The 21,678-nt window shown below is 42.3% G+C and overlaps 2 protein-coding genes across 6 annotated transcripts; one reads left to right on the plus strand and one right to left on the minus strand.

Annotated features, from left to right (window-relative positions):
- The first annotated feature begins 697 nt into the window (after positions 1–697).
- LOC120563600 (ras association domain-containing protein 8) lies at positions 698–16,633 on the plus strand. 5 transcript variants are annotated; one of them, XM_039807865.1, is made up of 7 exons: positions 700–785; positions 1,027–1,065; positions 7,633–7,815; positions 9,586–10,385; positions 10,601–10,798; positions 11,600–11,744; positions 14,628–16,633. In XM_039807865.1, exons 3-7 carry the CDS (start codon positions 7,713–7,715, stop codon positions 14,753–14,755), a joined length of 1,374 nt encoding a protein of 457 aa, XP_039663799.1. In that variant the 5' UTR covers positions 700–785; positions 1,027–1,065; positions 7,633–7,712; the 3' UTR covers positions 14,756–16,633. The 5 variants fall into 5 exon arrangements, with proteins under 5 accessions (XP_039663800.1, XP_039663799.1, XP_039663798.1 ...); XM_039807866.1 differs by lacking the exon at positions 1,027–1,065 and having other exon boundaries at positions 698–785; XM_039807864.1 differs by having other exon boundaries at positions 705–1,065.
- Positions 16,634–19,314: 2,681 nt separating this feature from the next.
- On the minus strand, positions 19,315–21,495 carry bhlhe41 (basic helix-loop-helix family, member e41). The gene is made up of 5 exons (XM_039809860.1): positions 21,244–21,495; positions 21,081–21,147; positions 20,820–20,927; positions 20,607–20,718; positions 19,315–20,291 (listed from the first exon to the last, which is right to left on the minus strand). Exons 1-5 carry the CDS (start codon positions 21,303–21,305, stop codon positions 19,351–19,353), a joined length of 1,290 nt encoding a protein of 429 aa, XP_039665794.1. The 5' UTR covers positions 21,306–21,495; the 3' UTR covers positions 19,315–19,350.
- Between the last annotated feature and the right edge of the window lie 183 nt (positions 21,496–21,678).

A 21,678-nucleotide genomic window follows, 5' to 3' on the forward strand; every position in this document is an offset into this window, starting at 1 on the left:
AGCCTATGGTATTTTTCGCCATTTAAATTTCAGATGTATGTGTTGCAATTGTTTGCCATCCCATTGGTATAGTTTTATTTTTTTCTTATTCTGCAGTACATTTAAATGAACGCAACTTTCTTTACTCTGAAAACAGATTACTGTATGAACCTAGGGCTGCATTTACAGAAAATCTGTTAGATCCTACAGTACTTTCAACACTATGTATATATGTTTATATATATATATATACACACACACACACACACACACACACACACACACACACACACACACACACACACACACTCTCTCTCTGCCAGTGGTTTCGTGAAAGGTTTTTAGATCCAAAATTCTCATATTTCTTTTAAAATCTAAAATAGTTCATCAATTACTTTCTAATCTAACAAATCTATAATTCTCAGAATCTGCAAGTGGGCCTATGCTACATGTCTAACATTTTTAATATATATTTCTAATACATTCCTCTTGTGTTGTTCTTACACATCACAAATTAGGTTAAATGGGGCTGGGTTAAATTATTCCAAGGGAAAGGGGGTTCCCAGTTTATCATCTATTTTCTAAGGGCTCTTTGGCTGAAAAAAGATGGAGAACCTCTGGTTTAGATGTCCTGGATGTGTGTAAAAGTTGGCTGTAGGTAACCTCCTCCCCCCCTCCCTCCCTCCCTCAGAGTGTATTGCAGCTTTAAACAGTCCACAATGCCTTGCGGTGTCCCAGTTCCAATGCGATGTATTTACCAGCAGGAGTAATGAAACGGGGAGAGGGGCATTTTCCGCAGCTTATTGGTGAGACCGCAAAAGACTAGCGCACAGAGAGGACAGACACAAACTTTCGGACAGAGGACCAACACGTCAATTATGTGTTTTTGAATGTGTCTTTAGCCTTTTATTCAGTTTTGTTTTGTCCAGCAGCCAAAACGATACTTTGTCGCAGTTCGTTGGAAGTGATTTACTGGGCAGTGGTGAAGGACACATTTTGCGGAATTGACGCTTTTTACCTGTGTTTTCCCTCTAAACTTCTCTTCAGATAGGAAACACTGAGTTGAATCCTATTTGCGCCATAAAGGTAAGCACATTACACTGACCTAATTATAGCCGAATGTGCTGCAGCTGAGCCCGTTGTAGTTGTGAGGCTGAGATAACGGAAACATTTCTGTAGTGGAATAGTTAGGCTACTCTCTGAACCCACTACAGCCCATTATCGCCATTTCTTCAGCCTCGTCCCACTCGACACCAACGCTATAAGGCAGAGGTGAAGTGTTGCTTAAAATGCTAATGCATTATGTATTTCAGGATGTTAAATGCCGAGATATGAAGCTAATACTGTTTTTTTTAATGTTGTCTTTATATGTTACTATGAGAAATAAGGTCAGTTAAAAGCATTTTAGGTGTTTTCTCGGGTGATTCAGACTGTATCAACTTGCAGTATTATGTTAGCAGGCCATAGAACATTCACTTAAAATGTTGCTTTGCCCTTTTTTTTTTACAGTATTGTCTCTCATCAGGTTCAGCATCTTCTGTAAATGTAACGCTATGGTTACGTTATGGTTTTAAACATCTTTACACATCACAATCCTAACAGAATCCTTGTCTAAAAAAATGCACTTATTTTATCTAAAGTGCCTGTGCTCTACACTTTGAAACATACACCAGGTGTAGCTGAACTAACCTGTGGACTTGTTGCACTCAGCCAAGGTTTAATGTCTCCCAGTCTTATGCTTTGGGATCTTTAGAAGACTGCTTTAATATAGAAACAAATACTCCTGTGCTAACGGTGCATTTTATATTCGCACATTTTTGTAGCACCGCCGGCGCTGAAAAAACTACCTACACGACTGAAAAATTAAACACTTAAATTATTTTTTGTGGTGGCTGCCATTTCTGCTGCTGCTGTGTTTAAAAAATAAATAAAATAAAAATCATTTCTATAAATGCTTACATGCAAGAGTGTGATTCTGCACCAGATGATGTTTTACAAACCACTGTAACATATAAACCTTGGCTGAGCCTCTTCCCTGGTGCAGGAGCCGGCTGCCTGCCCTGCTGGCTCTTCAAAGCTGGCTAGTGAGCAGTGAATATGGCAAGGGAACAAAGGCGGCATTATTGGCCCGAATGTGGTCCAGATGTTAAGGATCCTGCCAGCACTGACCTCCCAAATGAGGGAGGCCCGCTCCAGCGCCTAATAGTTTAATATCAGCCAGGCAGAGAGAAAAAAAGGGAGGCTTGCTCCGGGCCAGGGGCCACTGGAGAGCTCTCAGGACCTGAGGGTGTTGCCTGTAGCGTGACTGGATGTGGGTTTAATCCCGAACACCCAGATCTTCAGATTGGAGCTAGAGCGAAAATTTGCTGGGCAATGCTTCCTTCTTTGTGTATATGTTGGGGTTACTATGGTGCTTTAGGTAGTTGGGCTACAACAGACTGTTGCTGAAACACTGCTGAATAAAATGCATTCCTTTCTGATAACAAATGTTGCAACTGCCTTTTAGCCTCTGATTTAAGTGTAGGTACGATGTCACCTTTTAATTGCTTATTAATTAACAGTCCTCTATATTTCAGGACAGCATTAGATCTTGTCACTGTGTAGAGGCTAATGTGACTGCACTAAATTAACTGAGAGGAGGCTGAAATTTTGCCACATCTTTTTTTTTTTTTTTTTTAAAGATTTATCAACTTAAAGTCCCCCTCCAGACTTTTTTTTTTTTTTTAAACACTCTGTAAAGGGTCTGGAAGCACATCTACTCTTTCTCCCTCATTGAGAAATTCTGGATCTGGCCTCGTGCCCCACCCACCACCGCTGCTTGCTGTAGGTTGACCGTTAAAGGACCAGTGCACATCAAGATGGCTAGAAACATCTGAGAGATTCAGTAGGGCTGTACCGAATTACATTTTTTCACATTCAAAGATTTGTTTGAGGTTTTGTAATCCTATTCGTCGTCCTATTTAAGATTTAGAATTTGAATGTCAACGTTATGAATGAAGCTTCAAAGTATGCAGCACGTTTGAGCCTCACGCCGGGTTCAGACGGGAGGCGGAAGCGCTGCCCGCTTTCTTTTGTCGCCCATGTTAACCAATTGGGCTGTTCACACCGGACGCTCTGCGGCCGGCTCACGATCTGCAGCGATTGTTTTGGCGTCCTGTCTGAACCTGTGTCAGTCAGACCCAGACTCAGATGAGGAGTCTGTTGTGCACCAAAATCAGCGACTAGCAGACTTATCAGAAGGATATGTGCACTTAGCATCTTTTTTGTTTATGTTGTTTGTTAGCTTGTAACTGGCAGTGGCTGACACAGCTACGATGACGTGATGTGTTTACGCTCTCTGTACTGACAAGTCCACTCTGTACTGCAGGTGCTCCAGTTTCTTTTGCAGCTTTTGCATATGAGACCGTGATTGGCTTTTGAATTTGTGATGCGTCAACTATAGCTTGGGTGTACGTTTTGAACATCAGATTTTAGGAAGTAGAGGAATGTGAAAAGACCTCTCTCTCTCTCTCTCTCTCTCTCTCTCTCTCTCTCTCTCTCTCTCTCTCTCTCTCTCTCTCTCTCTCTCTCTCTCTCTCTCTCTCTCTCTCATATATTGTAGAGATACAAGCCAGTATAGTAAAGGTCAGACATTTTAGGGGATATAAACACAAGAAAAACATATATTTGAGTGGAGGGGATTTTTAAGGATTTAAACTATTCGGAATGTTGCAAACACGTTTGATGAAACCAGTTTAAACACACTTTTAGATTGAATTCAGTTTGTGTCTACTGTTGCGTAGCCATTAAGATGACAGAGCAGACGGACCCATAGCTTTCTTGTCTCTTAGTCATGGCCTGTTGCATTCTCACAGCCCAGGAATGCATACCCTGGATGTTATCAGTTTCCACTCTATATGATCAAGGCTGGTCTCTGGCAACAGTCTTTGCCCTGCTCTGTAATGTTTACATTTGTACAGGGTATTGTATACACTCCAGGCTGGCATACTAATGATAAGGAGCTTCTTTATCTTGTTCCCACTGTCTGCAAGACCCTCAACTTTTACAGGGGTTCCTTCTTGTCCGTGTGTCTTACATTTGTTATACTGTTGCCACCGCAATGTGTTTTTAGGCCCAGGGATTATACCAGGCTGTAGCACTCGATGACAATCTGGAGGAACTGAAAGCGAGAAAAGGGATTTCTCCAGTTAGTTTCAACCGATTCACCGCTAGTGCTCCACAATAACCCAGCGTCTGGCTTTGCCTGCTCACAGAGATCCATTTCACAACAGATCTGTTACCAATTACAGCTGCGTATAAATTGCTTGTAATTACATGATGCTCTACAGGGAGTGCAATTTGAATTAAAGTTTGGTTAGCAACAGGCAAGGAGGTTTAAGTACTAGAACAGACTGCTGTCGCTTCAGTCTGTAAGAAGTATCTCATTGTTTTTAATCAACAGCAGCGTGGGGGAGTTTTGCATGTCTTCTTTAATAAATTAGTCACTTAATAGTTTGAATTAGCCACTTGGATGTACATTCCTTCAAACTTGCAATGCCTCAGTGAACAATGGCCAGCAAATTTGGATAAGGACCAGGGTGTAATAGTGTCAGAACATTATGGGTTTTCCTGTGAGATCATTTTTCTCAACTAGGTTCAGTTGCTTGCTGCTCTACAAGCTTTGTCCTGAGTCAAGCTCAGTCTTGGTTTTGTTTTAATGTAATGAATGCCCATTTTGTTTTCCTCAAATACCCCCATGTTCAGCAAACGGGCCACTTTGTGATGGTTGAAAGACTGTAAATCCCCCCCTCCTCAAAAAAAAAGCAGTGCCATATTTAAGCTCCTACAGTAAAAGAACTCCTACATTATTTCTTCGTGGTGTATGTTACAGCAGTGTGTTGGTCGTGGTATAACCCCCACAGGAGCATATGGTAGGTTGTTTATACCAGCAGCCAACTGAAGCCCTCTTCCTGCCAGCTCGGTGTGCTTCTGTAGGCCTGGAGAATTGTCATCAGCAGCCGGGAAGGCAAGCTGCTCAGTGCTGCTCCACACCTCACTGCTCTGAGAGGAATGCATCTTGAGGCAACGCTTTTGAACCAATACGACACTGAAACAAACGGCCTCTGGAGTCATGAGAAGTTTGATGGTTTGCTGCAGTTGATCATCTCTCAACTGAGCCTAAATAGAATTCACAGGAATTTAAGCCCTCCTCCGTCTCATGAAATGCCTCTCTGGCATAAGATGAGCTGCACAAATCAGGGAGCGGGCATCTCCCCAGGCTGTGGCTTTGACGGGCCAGAGGAATGGAGCTTGCAGAGCTCAGGATGGCACTCTGCCCCACACCGCTGTGCTTGTATCCTCAGTTGGGTTTTCTGGGTTAATGTTAATGAATATAAATGTTACGAGTCTGGACCGGAGCAAATGACCTTTAGAAATGCCCCACTGAGTCTTGTTGAGCCTATGCAAGGAAGAGGCATTGACTCAGCCAGTTTGCTTTTTTATTTTTGTTTTTTACTGCACATGAAATGTTTTGTTTTTGTTTGAACAGTTGTCTATTTTGTGGAGTTTTTTTGTTTGTGTGTTTGGACAGAATGCAGATTCAATATACAGTATTCCATGCAGCGGTCCTTGTAAATCCCTCTGACTCAGTGTTATACTGTAGGTAGTATTTTTTTTTTTTTAATTTTTTTTTTTTTTTAGGCACTTTCCCCCTCCCCCTCAAGTGTATCCAGACCTTCTCCCTGGCTGATCCACTATGCCTGCTTTGCATCAAGACCCACTCAGTCCCTTTTACTGTTTCCACATCCGCCTGTAAGATGGGTAAAGCAAAATTGTGACAGTGTTTTGGGTCACTGCAGAAACATCTGTGTGTGTGACTATTTTCCTGTTCCTCTTCATCCTTCAGCCCTTAATGCCATTTAAGGGCTGTCTGAATGAAGGACAAAAGCACTTTCCTACCAGCTGTGAATACGCCAAGAATAGAGTGATCAAGACACACACACACACACACACACACACACACACACACACACACACACACACACACACTACATCTGCACACTTGAATCTGTCGAACTACCTGAGGTTTTTTTTGTTTTGTAGAGCTAAAATGATTAGTCAGTTAACATTTAAAAACAATTGTAGTACTCTATTAATTGTCCTAGTCATTTAACAAGCAAAAATGGCAAACCTTTGCCGTTTTCACTTTCTCAAATGTGAGGAGTTGCTGCTCCATGCTTTTGGTTTTTAGACTGTTAGTCAGGCAAAACAAGCAATTTGGTGGTGTCACCTTGGGCTTTGGGAACTTGTGATGGGTATTTTTGATTATTAAAGTAAATAATCAATCAACCAGAAAAAGATAATAAGCGAAAATAATTATTAGTTGCAGCTCCGTCTCTTAAAGTCTACAAATGTTACCTTGCAGCACTTTCTAATGTCCTTGCCGTATTTAGAAAAGCAATTGTTGGTGTGTAGGACAGGCTGGTGTGGATGACTTTGTGAATGTGTATAGGGACTACGTGGGCTGGGGGAGGTGTAATTGGTGGGGGGGTTGGCAAACAAAAGGACCTTTTGACTCAGTAGTGTAGGTCCAGTGAAGGTTAGATCCAATGAGTGTGATACAGATCTGGGGAGATGCCATTCATTCTCTCTCAGTACACTGTCCTTGGAATAACGTTTTTGAAGGATCCCTCGCCCTAGATGGGCTTTCCATACACTGTTATGTCAGTAGTTATTAAAGGGGATGCACTCGATATTCAGAGCATTAACATAGCAGGAAATAACTATTTTCTATGTAAAGATTTAGTGGAGTAATGGGCCGGAGGGCCGTGGCAAAGCGTTATTTGACGAGTTGGGGAACAGTCTGTAAGAGCCGTGTTGGGGCAATCCCAGACCCCTTATTTTGAATATTGAGTACAGCCCCTTTTTAAACACATCTGTGCTTTGTAAATCTTTATAATGTGATAGCTGATTTTGTGAATCTTTAAAATACATCCGCAATAAGTCAGTAGCAGTCATAATAGAACAACAGCGCTTCTCTCAACTGAGAATACTTTACATAGATTACTCCGTATTAACTGTTCGAATGACTCATAATGTGTTACAGAACAGTGAAAATAACTGACATCAAAAACAAAACCCTACTAAACTCCCTCGTGTTATGATTCATCTGACTCTCCCTTTTTTCTTTTTAATTACATTTTCATGCCTTCTCTGTTTCACTCTCCGTTCCTGTCGTCTCTGTGTCACGGAGTCAATCTTCCCGATCTGTCTTCGCTGCTTCCATGTAATTCTTTATACAAAAGCAGGAACTGGGCTTGGGAATGTCTGCTGGCAGACTCTTCCTGCACCCCCAACAGACATGCACCTATTCGTAGAGAAGAGCAAAACAACAGCATTATGGCCAGCTGGTCCTGGGATGCCTGGCTGTATGAGTCCATTCTCCACTGGACTATCCTTTCATCATAAGCTACTGCTAAAATAGCCTGACTCGACCTTGTATATTTGTGCTTATTTGACTACTTGTGTTTGAAGGTATTACCACAGGTGTAACTGTTTGCATTCCCATGTGTCTGTTAAGACTTTATCCTTTTTAAGGCGACTAAGCATTTTAACAGTGGCCTTGAGCACATCCTGACTAACTTCTTCCTGTTTTCCTCTGTGTTTCCTCCCCAGTGAAGTAGCCGGAGTGTGTTAAGAGTTCAACAATGCCGGGGCCAACACACCACAACCGGCTCCATCGCTTCTGACCCAACATGGAGCTCAAGGTCTGGGTGGATGGAGTCCAGAGGGTCGTCTGTGGGGTCACTGAGGCAACCACCTGCCAAGAAGTAGTGATTGCGCTGGCACAGGCCATAGGTAGATGATGTCCTACTATGAAACCACACACAAGCTTACCTGAGATAAAAACAGAGTTGGGTGACGTGGGTACGGGCGGTGACACTCAATAGTTGATTTAAGCACCTGTTTGCCTTTGGGTGGGAGAGTGAGTCGGTCGTCGTATTTTCTTTGTTCACCGCTAGTTTCCGTTGAGCGCTGTTATTATTTTGATTATGAGTTTGTATACGTTATAATACGTTTACCTTACTCATTAAACAAGATTTATTAAACCTACTTTTTAGATTTCAGCCTTTTTTTTGTTTGCGCGTCATACAAGAAATCCAGGCACGACTTAAGCCTCCCAGTGACTCTAAGTTAGTCTGAAGTCACTACACTAGCTGTCAACAATAAGCAATATTTATTTTTGGCAAATATTTGAGCGAAACAAGGATTTCCAGTTTGTTGATTAAGTTTTCTTCACACTTTGACAATATGAAAGTGTAAAACAGTTGAAGCCTTTTCATCAAATGTAAAGAAGTTCATATGAAGTAAACCTGTATTTGTACATGGATACAGATCGTAGTCAGAGGCTTTATTGGTACTTTCTTGGATCTAAGCACCCCCTTCCCCATATGGCTCCTCCAGGAACGGGGGCACTTGAGCAGACTGTATTGACATTACTGCCCACAAAGCGCATGGTAGGAGCAGGGAAAGTCTGACTCATCTCTCAGTCTTCTGCCAAACTGAGAAAGCAGCATGTCTGAGCCCCCTCCTCTGCCTTTTTTCTATTAAAAAATATACAACATGTGAAATGATCAGATATTGATTTAGTTATTTAGCATCTACAAGTTTTTCTCTCTACACAATACTACAAGTGTAAAAAAATCTGAATGTGAAAGGGTTGCTCGTAGTGCCGAACCTACTGAGAAAGACCCAACACTGCACCTCTACGCGGCTTTTAGCCTTTTTTGCTGATTGTTGTTTTCCAGCCTGCATGTTTACTGTATAATTGAGTCTTATAGGTCCCATATTGTAAAAAGTGAAATTTCCTTGTCCTTTTTTTAATTGTAAAGCAGGTTGAGGTGCTGTATAAATACGATATGAAAGTATTAAAATGCTCAATCCACAAAGAAATGCAGTAGTATTCAGAAACGGTGCCTTTAAACAAGCCGTCGGGACTTTGATACGGGAGTGATGTCACAACTACTCCTGCTCCTTTTAAGGCTCGCATCTCACTTCTTAAACTGCTATTTTCAGAAACAACACTCAGACAATCTGGTTAAAAAATTTGAATGTTTGAATTGTTCGAAGGGCCAGAAACATGACTCCAACAGGATCATAATGTTGCTCTGTGTCTGCTAAATGCGTAAGAAGACAGTTGTTTGCTACCATGTTATTTTAACAGTTAAGCGTGCGTGTGTGATTAGCTTTGGAGCGAGTAGCAACTCTAGAGTCATAGTGAGAGAAACAGTGTCTCCCCTGTGTTTTCTGACCAAGGTGGGAAATCTGGAGCAGGAAAAGTTAACCCTCTCTTTGATTTCATGTTGTTTATGGAGAAGGAGAACCTGGAAATGAGCCGTGGGGGGGAGGGGCGTTTTATGCTTCGACGCAGAAGCATAAAACGGCCTTTAGATAGGATGACGTTGTATCATGGCTGCATTTCTGTGAGTTTGTTTTGGAATTTTTTATCCTGGTGGTCAAAATTGCTAAAAGCAGCTTTAAATAAAAGTTAAAACCCTTGCATTTTGGCATAACCACCTACTAGCATAAGAATCTGTTACAATTCATGTTTTTTTGTGTTCTTTACAGGTCGCACTGGGAGATACACTCTGGTAGAAAAATGGCGGGACACCGAGCGTCACCTAGCCCCTCACGAGAGCCCTGTGGCTTCTCTGAACACCTGGGGCCAGTATGCTGGTGACGTCCAGCTAATCCTGCATCGCACAGGCCCCTCCCTGACCGAACGACCCCCCTCAGAAGGACCACCTCTCAGGGGGCCTGAACGTGGGCTGCATCGGCAGAGCCTCCCTCCCCTTGCAAAGCTTCGTCATCCCAACGATCGCTCCCTCCGCCGCCGTGAACCACGCCGCAAATCTCTGACGTTCACCGGTGCACCCAGAGGCCTTAGGGAGATACTGGGCGGAGGGCGCGTCGGCGAGGCCGAGGCTAAACGAAGACTCCTTCATGGAAACGGTGGGACTCACCACCATGCAGGGCCAGCCATCGGGACGGCATCGCCTGGCCTGTGGGCCTGTCGCATGGAAGAGCTGGTCAGACTGGTCGGTCTACAGAGAGAGACTCTCAGTGTGCTGGAGAAAAAGCTGGAGGCCTATGAGGCTGAGCTCCAGGCCTGGGCTGAAGGGCGGGGGGGCCGAGGAGGAGGTTGCATTGGGGACCCAGGTGGAGGAGGAGGGCTGATAGAGGAGATCCTGAGGCTGGAGAAGCATCTGAGAAAGAACGACGTGGAGATGGAGGAGGAGGAGTTTTGGGCCACTGAGCTGCAGATTGAGCTAGAGAGTGAGAGACAGCTGCAGGAAAGACTGCAGGAGCTAAGAGGACGCCTGCAGGGCTGTGAAGTGGAGATTGAAGAAAAGCTGGCAATGGTACAGGTGTGCTATGAGTGAGAGATTATTTTGGGATATTGAATTAAAAAAAGCCTGTACTTTTGGGGAAAGATAATAAATTTAACCGGCTAAGAATGAAAAAAGAAGCTAATTCCCTAGTCGGATCTTATTCATTATAGTTTCTATCTATTACCGTGCTAGTGATTGTAGTAGGTGCTTTCCCTCTTTTTCCATATCTGTTTATTTCTTTGCCCCATCAGAGTGTAGAGGCAGGCCTGGAAGAGGAGCGGCTGCAGAGGGAGCGGCAGGAGACCCAATGGATCAGTGAGGCCGAGGTTCGGACTCAGGTGCTCAGAGTCAAAGCAGAACTGAAAGCCCAGGAGAGACAGGCTGTCCAGCTGGAGAGCAGCTGCAGAGCTGTGGACAGGTCACTTGGCCAAAACAGCAAGAAAGTGCAGGTGAGACATATTCTTGCATTTGACTACTTATATATTATTTTTTTAGTTTTTTTTTTATTAAACAAAATAGTGGTGCAGGTAAGAATGCATCTTTGCACCTGAATTGTCCCTCGACATGATGCTGAATCCCTGCCAGTGTAATTGGGAACTCTTGTTTTTTACCTTTCAAAGTCTGTTTTACAGGTCTTGGGGAAAACTATGTGGGTGTGGAAAAAAAGATTATATAATGCCTTCTGTGGCTGAAGAGAGTTGGGTTAAATCTAATACAAGTGACAAAGGACTTTAAAGTAATATTGCTTGTTTCTAGACATCAAAATACTAAAACTTATAGTGCGTTCCATTTACCTCGCAACATGGAAGCTGGAGTCGGGAATGACGTCACACCTGAGTCAAATTTCTCATTGTTGGGTAGGCTCCAGCCAAGGTTAGCCATTGTTAGCAATGCCAGCTGATAACAACAGATTATCAAGTTGGACAGGACTGTGTGTACAACTGATTTAGTGAGACACAAATAAGAAGGATGTGCTAATAACAGTGTGTTACTACAGCTTTCACAACTGTTGATGCACGGGGCATCCATGTTGGATTTTGAGCTCTGGGTACTGCGAGGTTGTCTGAGTTCCGAGCTCTGAAATCCGAGGTCAGGAGGTGTGTTTCCGACTTTGACCTCGAAAAATCCGACTTCCAAGTACAAATGGAACACACTATCGGACTCCTATAATCTGTACCTGTAGATTTCAGTTGCTGTTAATCCTCTCATGTTTCCTCAAGAATCACTCTTCTCGTGCTGTTTCTCTGAAGGACATGCAGCACGAGCTGGAACAGCTGACCAAGGAGCTGAGGCAGGTTAATCTGCAGCAGTTCATCAAGCAGACTGGCACCAAAGTCACAGTGCTGCCGGCCGAACCCACTGAGGATGAAAGTACTCCCAACAGTCATGGTTTAGGTAATATCATTTTTCTTTGATAAACATCAAATGAGTGGATTTTTCTTGAGGAATATATAGTGTTGTATATGCCTACTGTAGATATCTCTTGCTGTTGACTTAAATGACAAGTAAGAAACTGACCTTGTAGGTACAGTATGTAGTCTGTGACATAGGGGTCAGTTAGGTCTAACCAATCTGAACTGGTCTGACCCAAGACGGTATTTACAACTTAATTGTATGTCAAAGTGCATACTGTCTGAGAATAAATGCTGCCATTCACACAGGCGACACACAACTTATTTTTGCATGAAGTGCAGTTTGTCTTTAAGTTGGCCTGTGCATTAGTAAAGTCATTATGTTCCATTAGGACACTTATTTTTCTCACCCTGCTGAGAGAAAATGACTCTGCTTAGTGTTCAAGTGCAGTGTTTCCGCACAGCACTTATTTAAAAAGAACTTTTAAAGCTGGTTCGCCTCTTACTTTCAATGTATTTTTTAAACAGTCCGTCGTAGTGCTCACTCCACATGAAACACTACATTACATCACTTCGTAGCTAGTTTGTATCGACGATCTTTCCATTTTTGGGATTGTTCAGATGCCGCCGGATGTCCCTCATTTTCGTCCGGATGTCCATCACCTCCCGCTTTCTTTGTGTTGGCATTCTAAAGTCAAGTCGATTTCTGAGGACTATGGTTAACTACTCCTCAGATCTCTGCAGGGTAAATCCAGACAGCTAGCTAGACTATCTGTCCAACCTGAGTTGTTTTTTTTTTTTTTTTTTGGTCGAATGTCTAAAACAACTTTTGAACCAAAACCAGTTCCTTCCCGAGGCTATTTTGCAGAGGCACCCAAGACGATTGTGATTGGTTTAAAGAAATGCCAATAAACCAAAACACGTTTTTCTCCCATCCCGTAATGCTGTGTGGACTCGCCAGACGCTCTTCCGCAGCGCTGTGAAGGAAAGTCTGGCAATGTGAGACTATTGTAGCAAACGTCATGGAGAACAATGAGTGCAAACAGCACCACTAATCTGTTTTAACCAAATATTTTCTGTTCCAGCTCCGCTAAAAACACAGACACCCGCCACCCGCCGTCTTTCCCTACTGAGCTGAGTTTGTAACCGTGTAACTGACGTTATTCACCTGCTCAACTGACTTTAGCAGTTTAGATAACCCACTCGGCTGTCCTACTGTTACTGTACAGACGTGAGCTAACAACAGACAGTCACCTCGTGCATAGACTCATGGCAGTGTGTCGCTGCAGTTCATGGCTGTGCGTTGCTGCAGAATAAATATAGGGGAAACGCAATGTATAACCAGTGTTATTTTTGGCCTGGCGGTCTGTACAATTATAGGGGAAACAATAAAGTGTGTGTGCATGTGAGAGAGCTTGTGATAGAGGAAATGGGGAGGGGGGGTAGTGGAGAGAACAGCATTAGTTTTTACCCACTCCAGTGGCAATTATAGTCTCCATGCCAACAGCTGCCTGGATACAGGCAGACCTGGCGTCATTCATTCATCCTACTTTCTACGTCTATCCCTCATTCCTTCAATCACGCTGTTACTCTATCATATGCTCAGCAGTTTCTGTGATGGGCTCGTTGGACCAAAGCTCTTGTCATCCTACAGGAGACTAGCAGAGAGCTGACACGTAATCTAAGAGCACTGAATAACAGGAGAGCTGTGCCATTGCAATAGAGGCGATCCACATCAACCTTCAGCCGGCTGGTTATTAAAAAACTTACCAGTAATGTAGGACCAACAATGTAATTGGTGACAATGGTAATTAAGGTCGACTTTCAGGAGCAAGTTTAAGGTTAGACTGGAGCAGTGCATTACGCATTGTAACCACCAGCTTGTTAAACTAAGCTTGGAAGCAAAGAGCTGCATATCCAATTTGCAAAACAAAGTTCATAGGCAGAACAGTTATCTACAACACACTTAAAAAATAATCCTGCAAGCACAGAAATAAATGCAAATGTACAACCATAAACGTGAAGTTAAACTTCCCACCACATCTATGAATAATTAAGTATTCCACATGCCCACTGCCTTAAGAAATGGTTGTCTGAAACATGGAGAAGCATATGGAGAAACAATTAATTGGTAGCAGTAACTGTGATGGTCAACAGTTTACGCCTACTTGTACTTGATTTTGGTTCAAATCTGTTAACACAGTTAACACAATATTCACTTGAGTATCTCCCTTCCCCCAAAGAGCCCAGATATTTTTTTCCGATTGCATGACTTGTACTTTACATTATTGCATCGTTTAGAGCAGTAGGTCTCTTTTATTAAACTTAATGGTGATGGATTTCCAATTATGAAAAGTAATGAATTCAGTGTTCATGTCCTTCTAGTAACCTTCCAGTTCATGTGTGTGTAAAATCAGCTAGCGCTTTTGTGCCTGGCCATAGAATTCACTGCATCGGTGGCCGGGTTGGCCAGTGGGTAGAGCAGGCGCACTAATACTGAGAGTTTTATTCCTCGACGCAGACGTCCAGGGTTAGACTCCGACCTGTGACGATTTCCTGCATGTCTTCCCCCTCTCTCTCCCCTTTCTCACCTAAGCTGTCCTATCAATTAAAGGCGGAAAAGCCCAAAAAATAATCTTAAAAAAAAAAAAATTCACTGCATCGGCTGATTCTCTGCATGGCTCGGTACTGCCCCCTGGTGGCACCATAGCAGAGACATCATGCAGCATCTGCAGCGCTTTGTATTTTATTTTAATAAAGTAATTTATTGATATTTATTATGAATTTATATTAATAAAGTACATTTGGAAGTTTTAAAAACAAAACAATAGTGTGAAAATCTGACTATATATTTTCAGCACCGAACCTTTTGAAATACAATTAGATTGTTTCTAATTTTCTCTCTTTTATTTATTTATTTTTTCAGTCTCAGATTTAGTTCCCCTGTCTGGCTCCCTGAAGCGCCCCGTGTCGTCGCACACGATGTCAAGTCACCTCCGGCTCCTCCACAGCCCTCTCACTTCTGGCCTGAACCCAGGGGGGATCTATGTGTGAGGCGTCAGGTCTCCCTTCCAGAGCCCCTTTCACCCCAGAACACATTCGTAAGTGGATATCTTTGTACAGGATACCTCAGTAGCACACTACTATGCACTGTTGCCTCAACTACCCAAAGGCAACCTTGAGTGTGAAGACTCAAATAGTGAAGGAACTATGTTAATCTTGAAATGAAAGTCATGGAGCACTTGGTGGGACTGAAAGAGGAGTTCAAAGGCATGACGGAAATAAAAACCCACGGCAGCAGCGCCATACGTCATGGTGCACAGTCTCTGAAGATGTTAGGACTTTCTGAACATCAGGCTGTTTTGGACTTCCTTTGTAAACATGTCCACTTAATGAACTTTTACTCTCACTTTAGTACCTGCTGAATGATTTGTATTGTTTTCTCACTAGCATCATGATTCAAATTGATTGCCTTTTGAACAGTATTCTTGAGATCTTGGTATGTGAATCTATGAACTATATATCTCTAAATGTAATTTTTGCAGTGAACACATTTTACCCAGCGTAATGACTGGTTCTTATATAAGTAATGAAGGATCCACTTGTGTCTATAGTATACCTGTCTAGAATCTATCGTTTTGCATATCAGAATTTATTCCTGTAGCTCTGACTCTGTTCATGTTAAAACTATGCACAAACGGTTAATAGTTTTATTACTGTCTGGTATGTACCAAAATGTTGGCTTACTGTAAATGTTTTCTTACTTTTCAGCTTTATTTTAGTGAATTGTTATATTTTAATACAAAGCGGTGCATTCACAGTTGCAAAAATGCAGTGCCCTCATTCCTGCAGTAATAGCTGCATAATGAAACGGTGTTAATAGACCTTTTTAAGCTGATTTTTGTTGTTAAAATGACCACACAGTATATTTTTGCCAAAAGTATTATGCTCGTTTTTCCTGTAAGGATCGGTGGCCAAAGATTAGCAGGTCTTGTTGGTCTTGTTGCATGAGTGTGTCGTTAATATAGCCATATCTGGATGTGCAAAACACCCACAGTACAGTAAATTAGTTAGTTGAATCGAAAAATGGGGGGCATGTTATAATACAATGGATAGCTACAGTATGTAAGAGAGTGTGAGTGAGTTGGTGATTAAAGAGATGTGTGTGTGTGTGTGTGTGTGTGTGCAGAGTCAGAATAGCTATGAAGCCTCTCTTAGGTTGTAGTTCAGCTGCTATTCGCATCAAAGTGCCTTATGTTCATTCCACGGTTGGTGTATTCAAATAATGTACAGTAAACCTTTTAGTAGAGACATTGAAGCAATGGCCGTAGTCAGTGTAGATCAGATGTTGCTAGATGTATTGGTACCCCATTGCTGCACGGATAGAAATGACATCAAAGAGGAAACTACAATTGTTTTATTGGTCAGTATTATGTAGAAATGTCAATAGAACGAAAATTATTGATAGTGCTTTCCACTCTGCCACTGTATTATTGTCCCCATGCTGTAAAATGCATTTAATCTGATTTATTTCATCATACCACACATACTGAAGTCACTAGTTTAGTTCAGTACTGTCACCCAGGAATAAATAGTTGATGTGATACTGAAGAGAAGTCCACCTTGTAACATTAAGTATCTACAAAAACACAACAAAATCACTACACTTTGTCTCTGCTATATGTTGTTGTGGATGATTTTCCCTTTAAGAAACCACTTGTGTGCATTTTCCATCCTGGGATAAGACGTAGCTGTGGTCACTGTTTACAACCGTATATGTTCTAAAGAACTGTAAGATGTCAACTGTACATAGTCTGTTTTTATTTTTTCCTGCCTTAATAAACTGCAAAGTGTTGACAGATGTATGGCTGTAACTGGCTGCTGATATGACATGGGATTGCATGATTCAATAAACCATCTTACAAAATGAAATGTGTCGCAACGTGATAACTGTTTGCATCTGGATGTAAATGAGAAGGAAATATGTAGTTTGGGCTCTACATGTCTTTAATGTTTTTTGCCAGTAGATGGAGACATTGACTCAGTAATGGTAGAAATCTGGACACACCACGGCTAGGAGAGAATTATGGGATGGCTTCATAGGTTTATAAGGGGATAGTCTGGCTCACTGGATGTACATCGCTGGGATTAAGCCTGATGTCCGATGTGATGGGTTTGAAGAAATGAGATATACAAACGAGCCTGAGGTTGTTTTTTTTTTTTTTTTTTTCCTATCCCAGAATAGACAAGTGTTGTAGTCAGACCATACTCCAGTACTGACAGCGCTGTGGAGATTTGGCAATGTGAAACTATTAATGGGATTTTATGTTAAAAATAAAGGCAAAGATGATTGTGCTAAAACTTTTAAAGTTGCTCTCAATGGTCAATAAAGATACTGTCAGAACCTTATTGTTATTTGAGCAGAGAAAGGAAAAAAAGTTGCAAAGGAAATGGGGGTCCTTGTTGCATCGCTACATTGTAAATGTATTGGAAAAGGAGCAGCAAATTAAGGCAACATGCGTTTTCTTTCCCAACCTTGAAAGGCATAAATTGGCAGTAATTGGACTTCATTGTTGCCAGGATCAGGAGAAAGCATAAAGTCAGACACTGAAGTTTAAAGGCTATTGAAAGTATGCATAAAGATTCAAATAATATTGCAATGAGCCAGTCAATGGAAACCACAAAGACTGGATTTGATCCTACTTAAAGTTTTTGACAAGTTGGGAGGAGGCCCCTTGTTTTTCATCAGCCTGTTATCACATGCCATTTGTTTAAAGCCTTGGCTTACTGTACACTGTACATTCCTCTGCTGTGACCTGTCAGCTGATTAGAGTCTTAGTAACACCACATTTCATCTACTGGACTTCCAGTATTGTTTATTCATAATACTGTACTCTGAACGGTTTGTCTTGTACACATATAACTTGATGTCTTACAGTGTGTGTTGTTTCCTGTTAGTTAAATTACTGAAATTAAGTCTTACTGGGAGCAAAAACAGAATTTGTGTTAAACAAGAACAAGCCTGCAGAGTTTAGTTTTGATATTTATTTTACAACTCATCAGCAATAATTTATAACAGCATATGTGTAAAGCATTAACGAAATGTGCAACAGTTGCTCATTTAAATCTTTTTTTAAAAAAACATAGACTTCTACAACATTGACATAGACATGAATACTTTATGGTATATTCACAAAAAGATCTATTTACAGACACACATGCCACTTTATATAACAGTTAACAGATTTGAGGCCAAAAAAACAGCTTAAGTAAACTACAAAAGCAATGTCATGTATGCAAAATACAATGAAAATCATCTGTTTATTCAGTCACGTGTGAAATTTAAAAAAGCTGAACAACACTACACTTAAAGGAATTAATCTCTTAGAAAACAGGCCAAGATAAAGTTAAAGTTCCTAAAACTGCAACGATCATAAGTGATGGCCACATGACCACAGCTTCTTTCCCGCTTTTGTCAAATCTTTGAAAAGCGAGAAAGAGACAGAAATAAGCAGTGTTTTCTCAAATCTGGGAAATCGCCACTTCACTGCATGAAATCATCACAAAGCATGTCGTATCTCTGCTCTTTCTTTTCAAAGGAAATCATATTTATTTTTATTTCAAAACAACTCAACACAACAAAAAGGCTCTAAGAGAACTACAGTGATTGACTTTCAAAATGATAAGGTGACTGTTTAGGGGGAGTAAAAGCAGAAAAAAGTGCACTTTACTTCTCAAAGAGTAAAGATCATCCTACATACAAACTTTAACAGCTGGGAAAATACAGATACATTCAATATCAAAGATCTATAAGGTGCTATCCTACAATGTTTCTTGGAGGTACATGATGTTACAGCATCTCTGTGCTGAAATATTTCATTCGGGGGGGGACAGAATATGCTGGTCAAGCAGCCCCTTGTAAATAAAGGGTTTCTTCTTTCAATTATTCTGAATGGTTTCAGTGATTTTTTTCTTCTTCTTCCTTTATTTCCTCACAACACCAAATAAGTAAAGGAAACCAGAGTAAACTCAGATCTGTAAAATGAGTTGAGGAAACCCAGGCATTTGACCTATCCCATCATTTCATCATTTGTAAAGTATTGTGTTAGGAGTGGGGGTACCATTAATTTCTTCTCAGGAGGGACAGTTATGTGCCTCCCAATCAGCCTACCCCATTCAAAGTTGGGGATGAGGTGCTGTGGACGTCTTTTATAGGCCCATTTACATGTTAATGAATCAGAATTCCAGGTAATAATATTTACAGTCAGAGTGAGCCAAGCTCTTAATAGCCTTGGCAGAGGTCAGTATCAACTTCATACATCCAAAGAGACTCGCTGATTGGGATATGGCGCGCTGTTGTAATAGGCTATATACTCAAAGTTTTGGCACCAATGCTGCCACTTCAAAATATTTTTTATCAAAGAGGATTAAAAAACTTACTCCAGCAAAACACAGCCGTGTATTAATGTCAATCATTGTCGATAATAATTTACATTGATTAATCTAGCATAAGTGCAAAAGGCACACGCCGTCACAACTGTCTCCTGTTTCGCCAAGATATTGAACATGAGAAACTCTTCTGTGAAACCTCGTTTAAAAACTACTCTAAAAAAAAAAAAAAAAGAATGCACGGAAAGGTAACAGACAAATTAGCTCGTCTGACAAGCAGAAAACTGATCATGTGGGCTATTCTTGCTTTCTTGGGACGCATCAGCTACGTCATCCTCCCCGTCGTCACTCGCGGGACTTTCCTCGCGCTCCTTAGGTGAACCTAACTCAGCCTCGTGTGACTCGTCGCTGTCTGGACTGTGGCAGTCCTTGGACTGAGCAGAGGCTCCAAAGTGCACAGACAAGCCGGGTAGAGCTGCAGCAGCCGCCGCGGCCGCCGCTGCTGACGCGTGTGCAGGGTACAGCCAGGGGAAAGGGGATGCCAGAGCTGCCGCTGGGTACATGTACTTTTCAATGTTGCTTTTGTCGAAAAAAGGCATGTAAGACGCCGCGGCCGAGGGGTTGATGAAGTAGAAAGGCATGCAAATAGGCGTCTGCTGTCCCACACTGCTTATTCCCATCAGAGAGTTCATAAACGCCAGATCGGGTCTGGTGGGGTCTGTGCCACCTAACCCGTTCCCAGGCCAGTTCATCTTTGTTTTTTTGGCAGCGCGATCATCTCCAAACTCTTGCTTGATCTTCACTGCCTTGTATCCCTGCGCCTTATTGCGCTCACATTCTTTATCTTTGCCGTCGCCCTTTTCAGCCTCGCCCCCGTATCCGCTGTCCGTGTCTGTGTCATTCTCGTTAAGCTCCCCGCCTTGGGTCCTCTGGATGACCGGGACACAGTTGGCCTGGCTGTCGGCTTTGTGGCCATCCTGTGCGTCCCCGGCGGGTAGCTGGTGCTGGAGCGGCGGCGCGCCGGACTGGAACTGCGCCAACACCTTGTGAAGGTGGCTGATGAGCTGCGCGCACCTCTGCTCTCGCGTCGTCCAGTTCTCAAACTGACTCAGGTACTGCAAGACCTCTTTGGCACAGGCCTGGAACCCGGAGTGGAACGCATCCAGATCTGCATGAATGGAAGATTTCATCGACCGGTCCCCTGCGAATCAATCAGTTCAAAGATGAACAGATCAGTATTCTGTAAAGTGTCGCACATTGAGCCAATGACAGGATAAAACGGACGCACGCAAAGCACGTTTTATAATTCTGTTGTTCTCAGAATGCGCATTATCCTTGTTCTGTTCATGTACATGTTCTGCTGCTGTAAAAAACGGACTTTCTCTGTGTAGGGACTAATACAGTGTCATGTAATCCAGTAACATTTTAATAATGCATCCATAATCTTACTGAAAATGATAAAGAAGCGCAGTTTCATGCAAAACATTTCTATGAACTTCTGGTTTGTTTATCTCACCATTCTGCAGCGCTATAATCTTCTGATGCTGCTGCTCAGTGACAGCAGTCAGTGCGTTTAAATGTTTCAACGTTAACTCCAGGACAACTGCTTTCTCCAAATGCCCGAGCGTCTAAAGAGAAAAACAAAGATCAGAAGGCTGTTTACGAGATCTCATGTCATGTAAAACCATGTTTCGCTGAGCACGTAAAGTCCTTTGTGTCATGAACTCACCGACAGCTTCAGATGTTCGGGTAACAAATCCTTAAGCTGGCCAATACATTCGTTGATTCTGTCTCTCCTCTTCTTCTCTATCAACCGGTGTGGTAACTTGTATGCATCCTGTTGGCAAAAAAACAAAACAAGCGTTTACTCCTATTAAAACATACAGCCTATGTATAGAAAAATAAAATGGGCTACTGTATTGTACTGTAGGCTATTGTAAACTCTGCACATTCAAAGGTCGCTTAATGAAAAAAACTAAACCGCACGCACCTTCCCACCATCCTCTCGTTTTATTCCTCTTTTGGATTTGCACATGTAGAGAGAGGGGTAATCCACCCTAAAGTAAAAAAGGAAAGTGTCCGATTATTCACCAGGTTGTCATAACAGTTTATTAGACAGAGTTTTGACAAAGTTTGCCAAAAGCGACACTCACCCCAAAAAATCAGCGTGCTCCATGAACTGTCTGTCCTGTAAATGCGGTATTCTTTCATCCATCACTGCTCTGCTGCTGGTTGTCCGCTCCCGATCTTCTTCAGGGAATGTTTGTTATTCTACGACCCACACACGGACGGCTGGGGGAGATGATGCACAGTGCGTGTCCTCCGGTGGAGCTTCGCTTCAGACTGATATCTATAGTTCTCTGAGCTGCCACTTTGCAAAGCCGTCGGTGATGTGGTTAGAGCGCACGCGCGCCTTCGGTAACAGCTTCCTACTCACGTGTAGCCTGCACCAGCACAAAGTCCGATAATTAGACCTTCTTTCTCTGTGTTATAGGCTACATATAGCGATGTAGTCCGACCATGTTAGATCTGGTTTTAGAAACGTGAAACATGCGCAAAATATAGACGAAAAGGCGCACGGGATTGAG

Source organism: Perca fluviatilis, chromosome 8, assembly GCF_010015445.1.
Source record: "Perca fluviatilis chromosome 8, GENO_Pfluv_1.0, whole genome shotgun sequence".
NCBI lineage: Eukaryota > Metazoa > Chordata > Actinopteri > Perciformes > Percidae > Perca > Perca fluviatilis.

Coding starts and splice junctions, on each gene's coding strand:
- LOC120563600 (XM_039807866.1), top strand. CDS start 7,713: ATGGAGCTCAAGGTCTGGGTGGATGGAGTCCAGAGGGTCGTCTGTGGG. Junction 10,386..10,600: donor AAAAGCTGGCAATGGTACAG/GTGTGCTATGAG, acceptor TTGCCCCATCAG/AGTGTAGAGGCAGGCCTGGA. Junction 11,745..14,627: donor TCCCAACAGTCATGGTTTAG/GTAATATCATTT, acceptor TTATTTTTTCAG/TCTCAGATTTAGTTCCCCTG.
- bhlhe41 (XM_039809860.1), bottom strand. CDS start 21,305: ATGGATGAAAGAATACCGCATTTACAGGACAGACAGTTCATGGAGCAC. Junction 20,719..20,819: donor CCGAACATCTGAAGCTGTCG/GTGAGTTCATGA, acceptor TTTTCTCTTTAG/ACGCTCGGGCATTTGGAGAA. Junction 20,292..20,606: donor GATTATAGCGCTGCAGAATG/GTGAGATAAACA, acceptor ATTGATTCGCAG/GGGACCGGTCGATGAAATCT.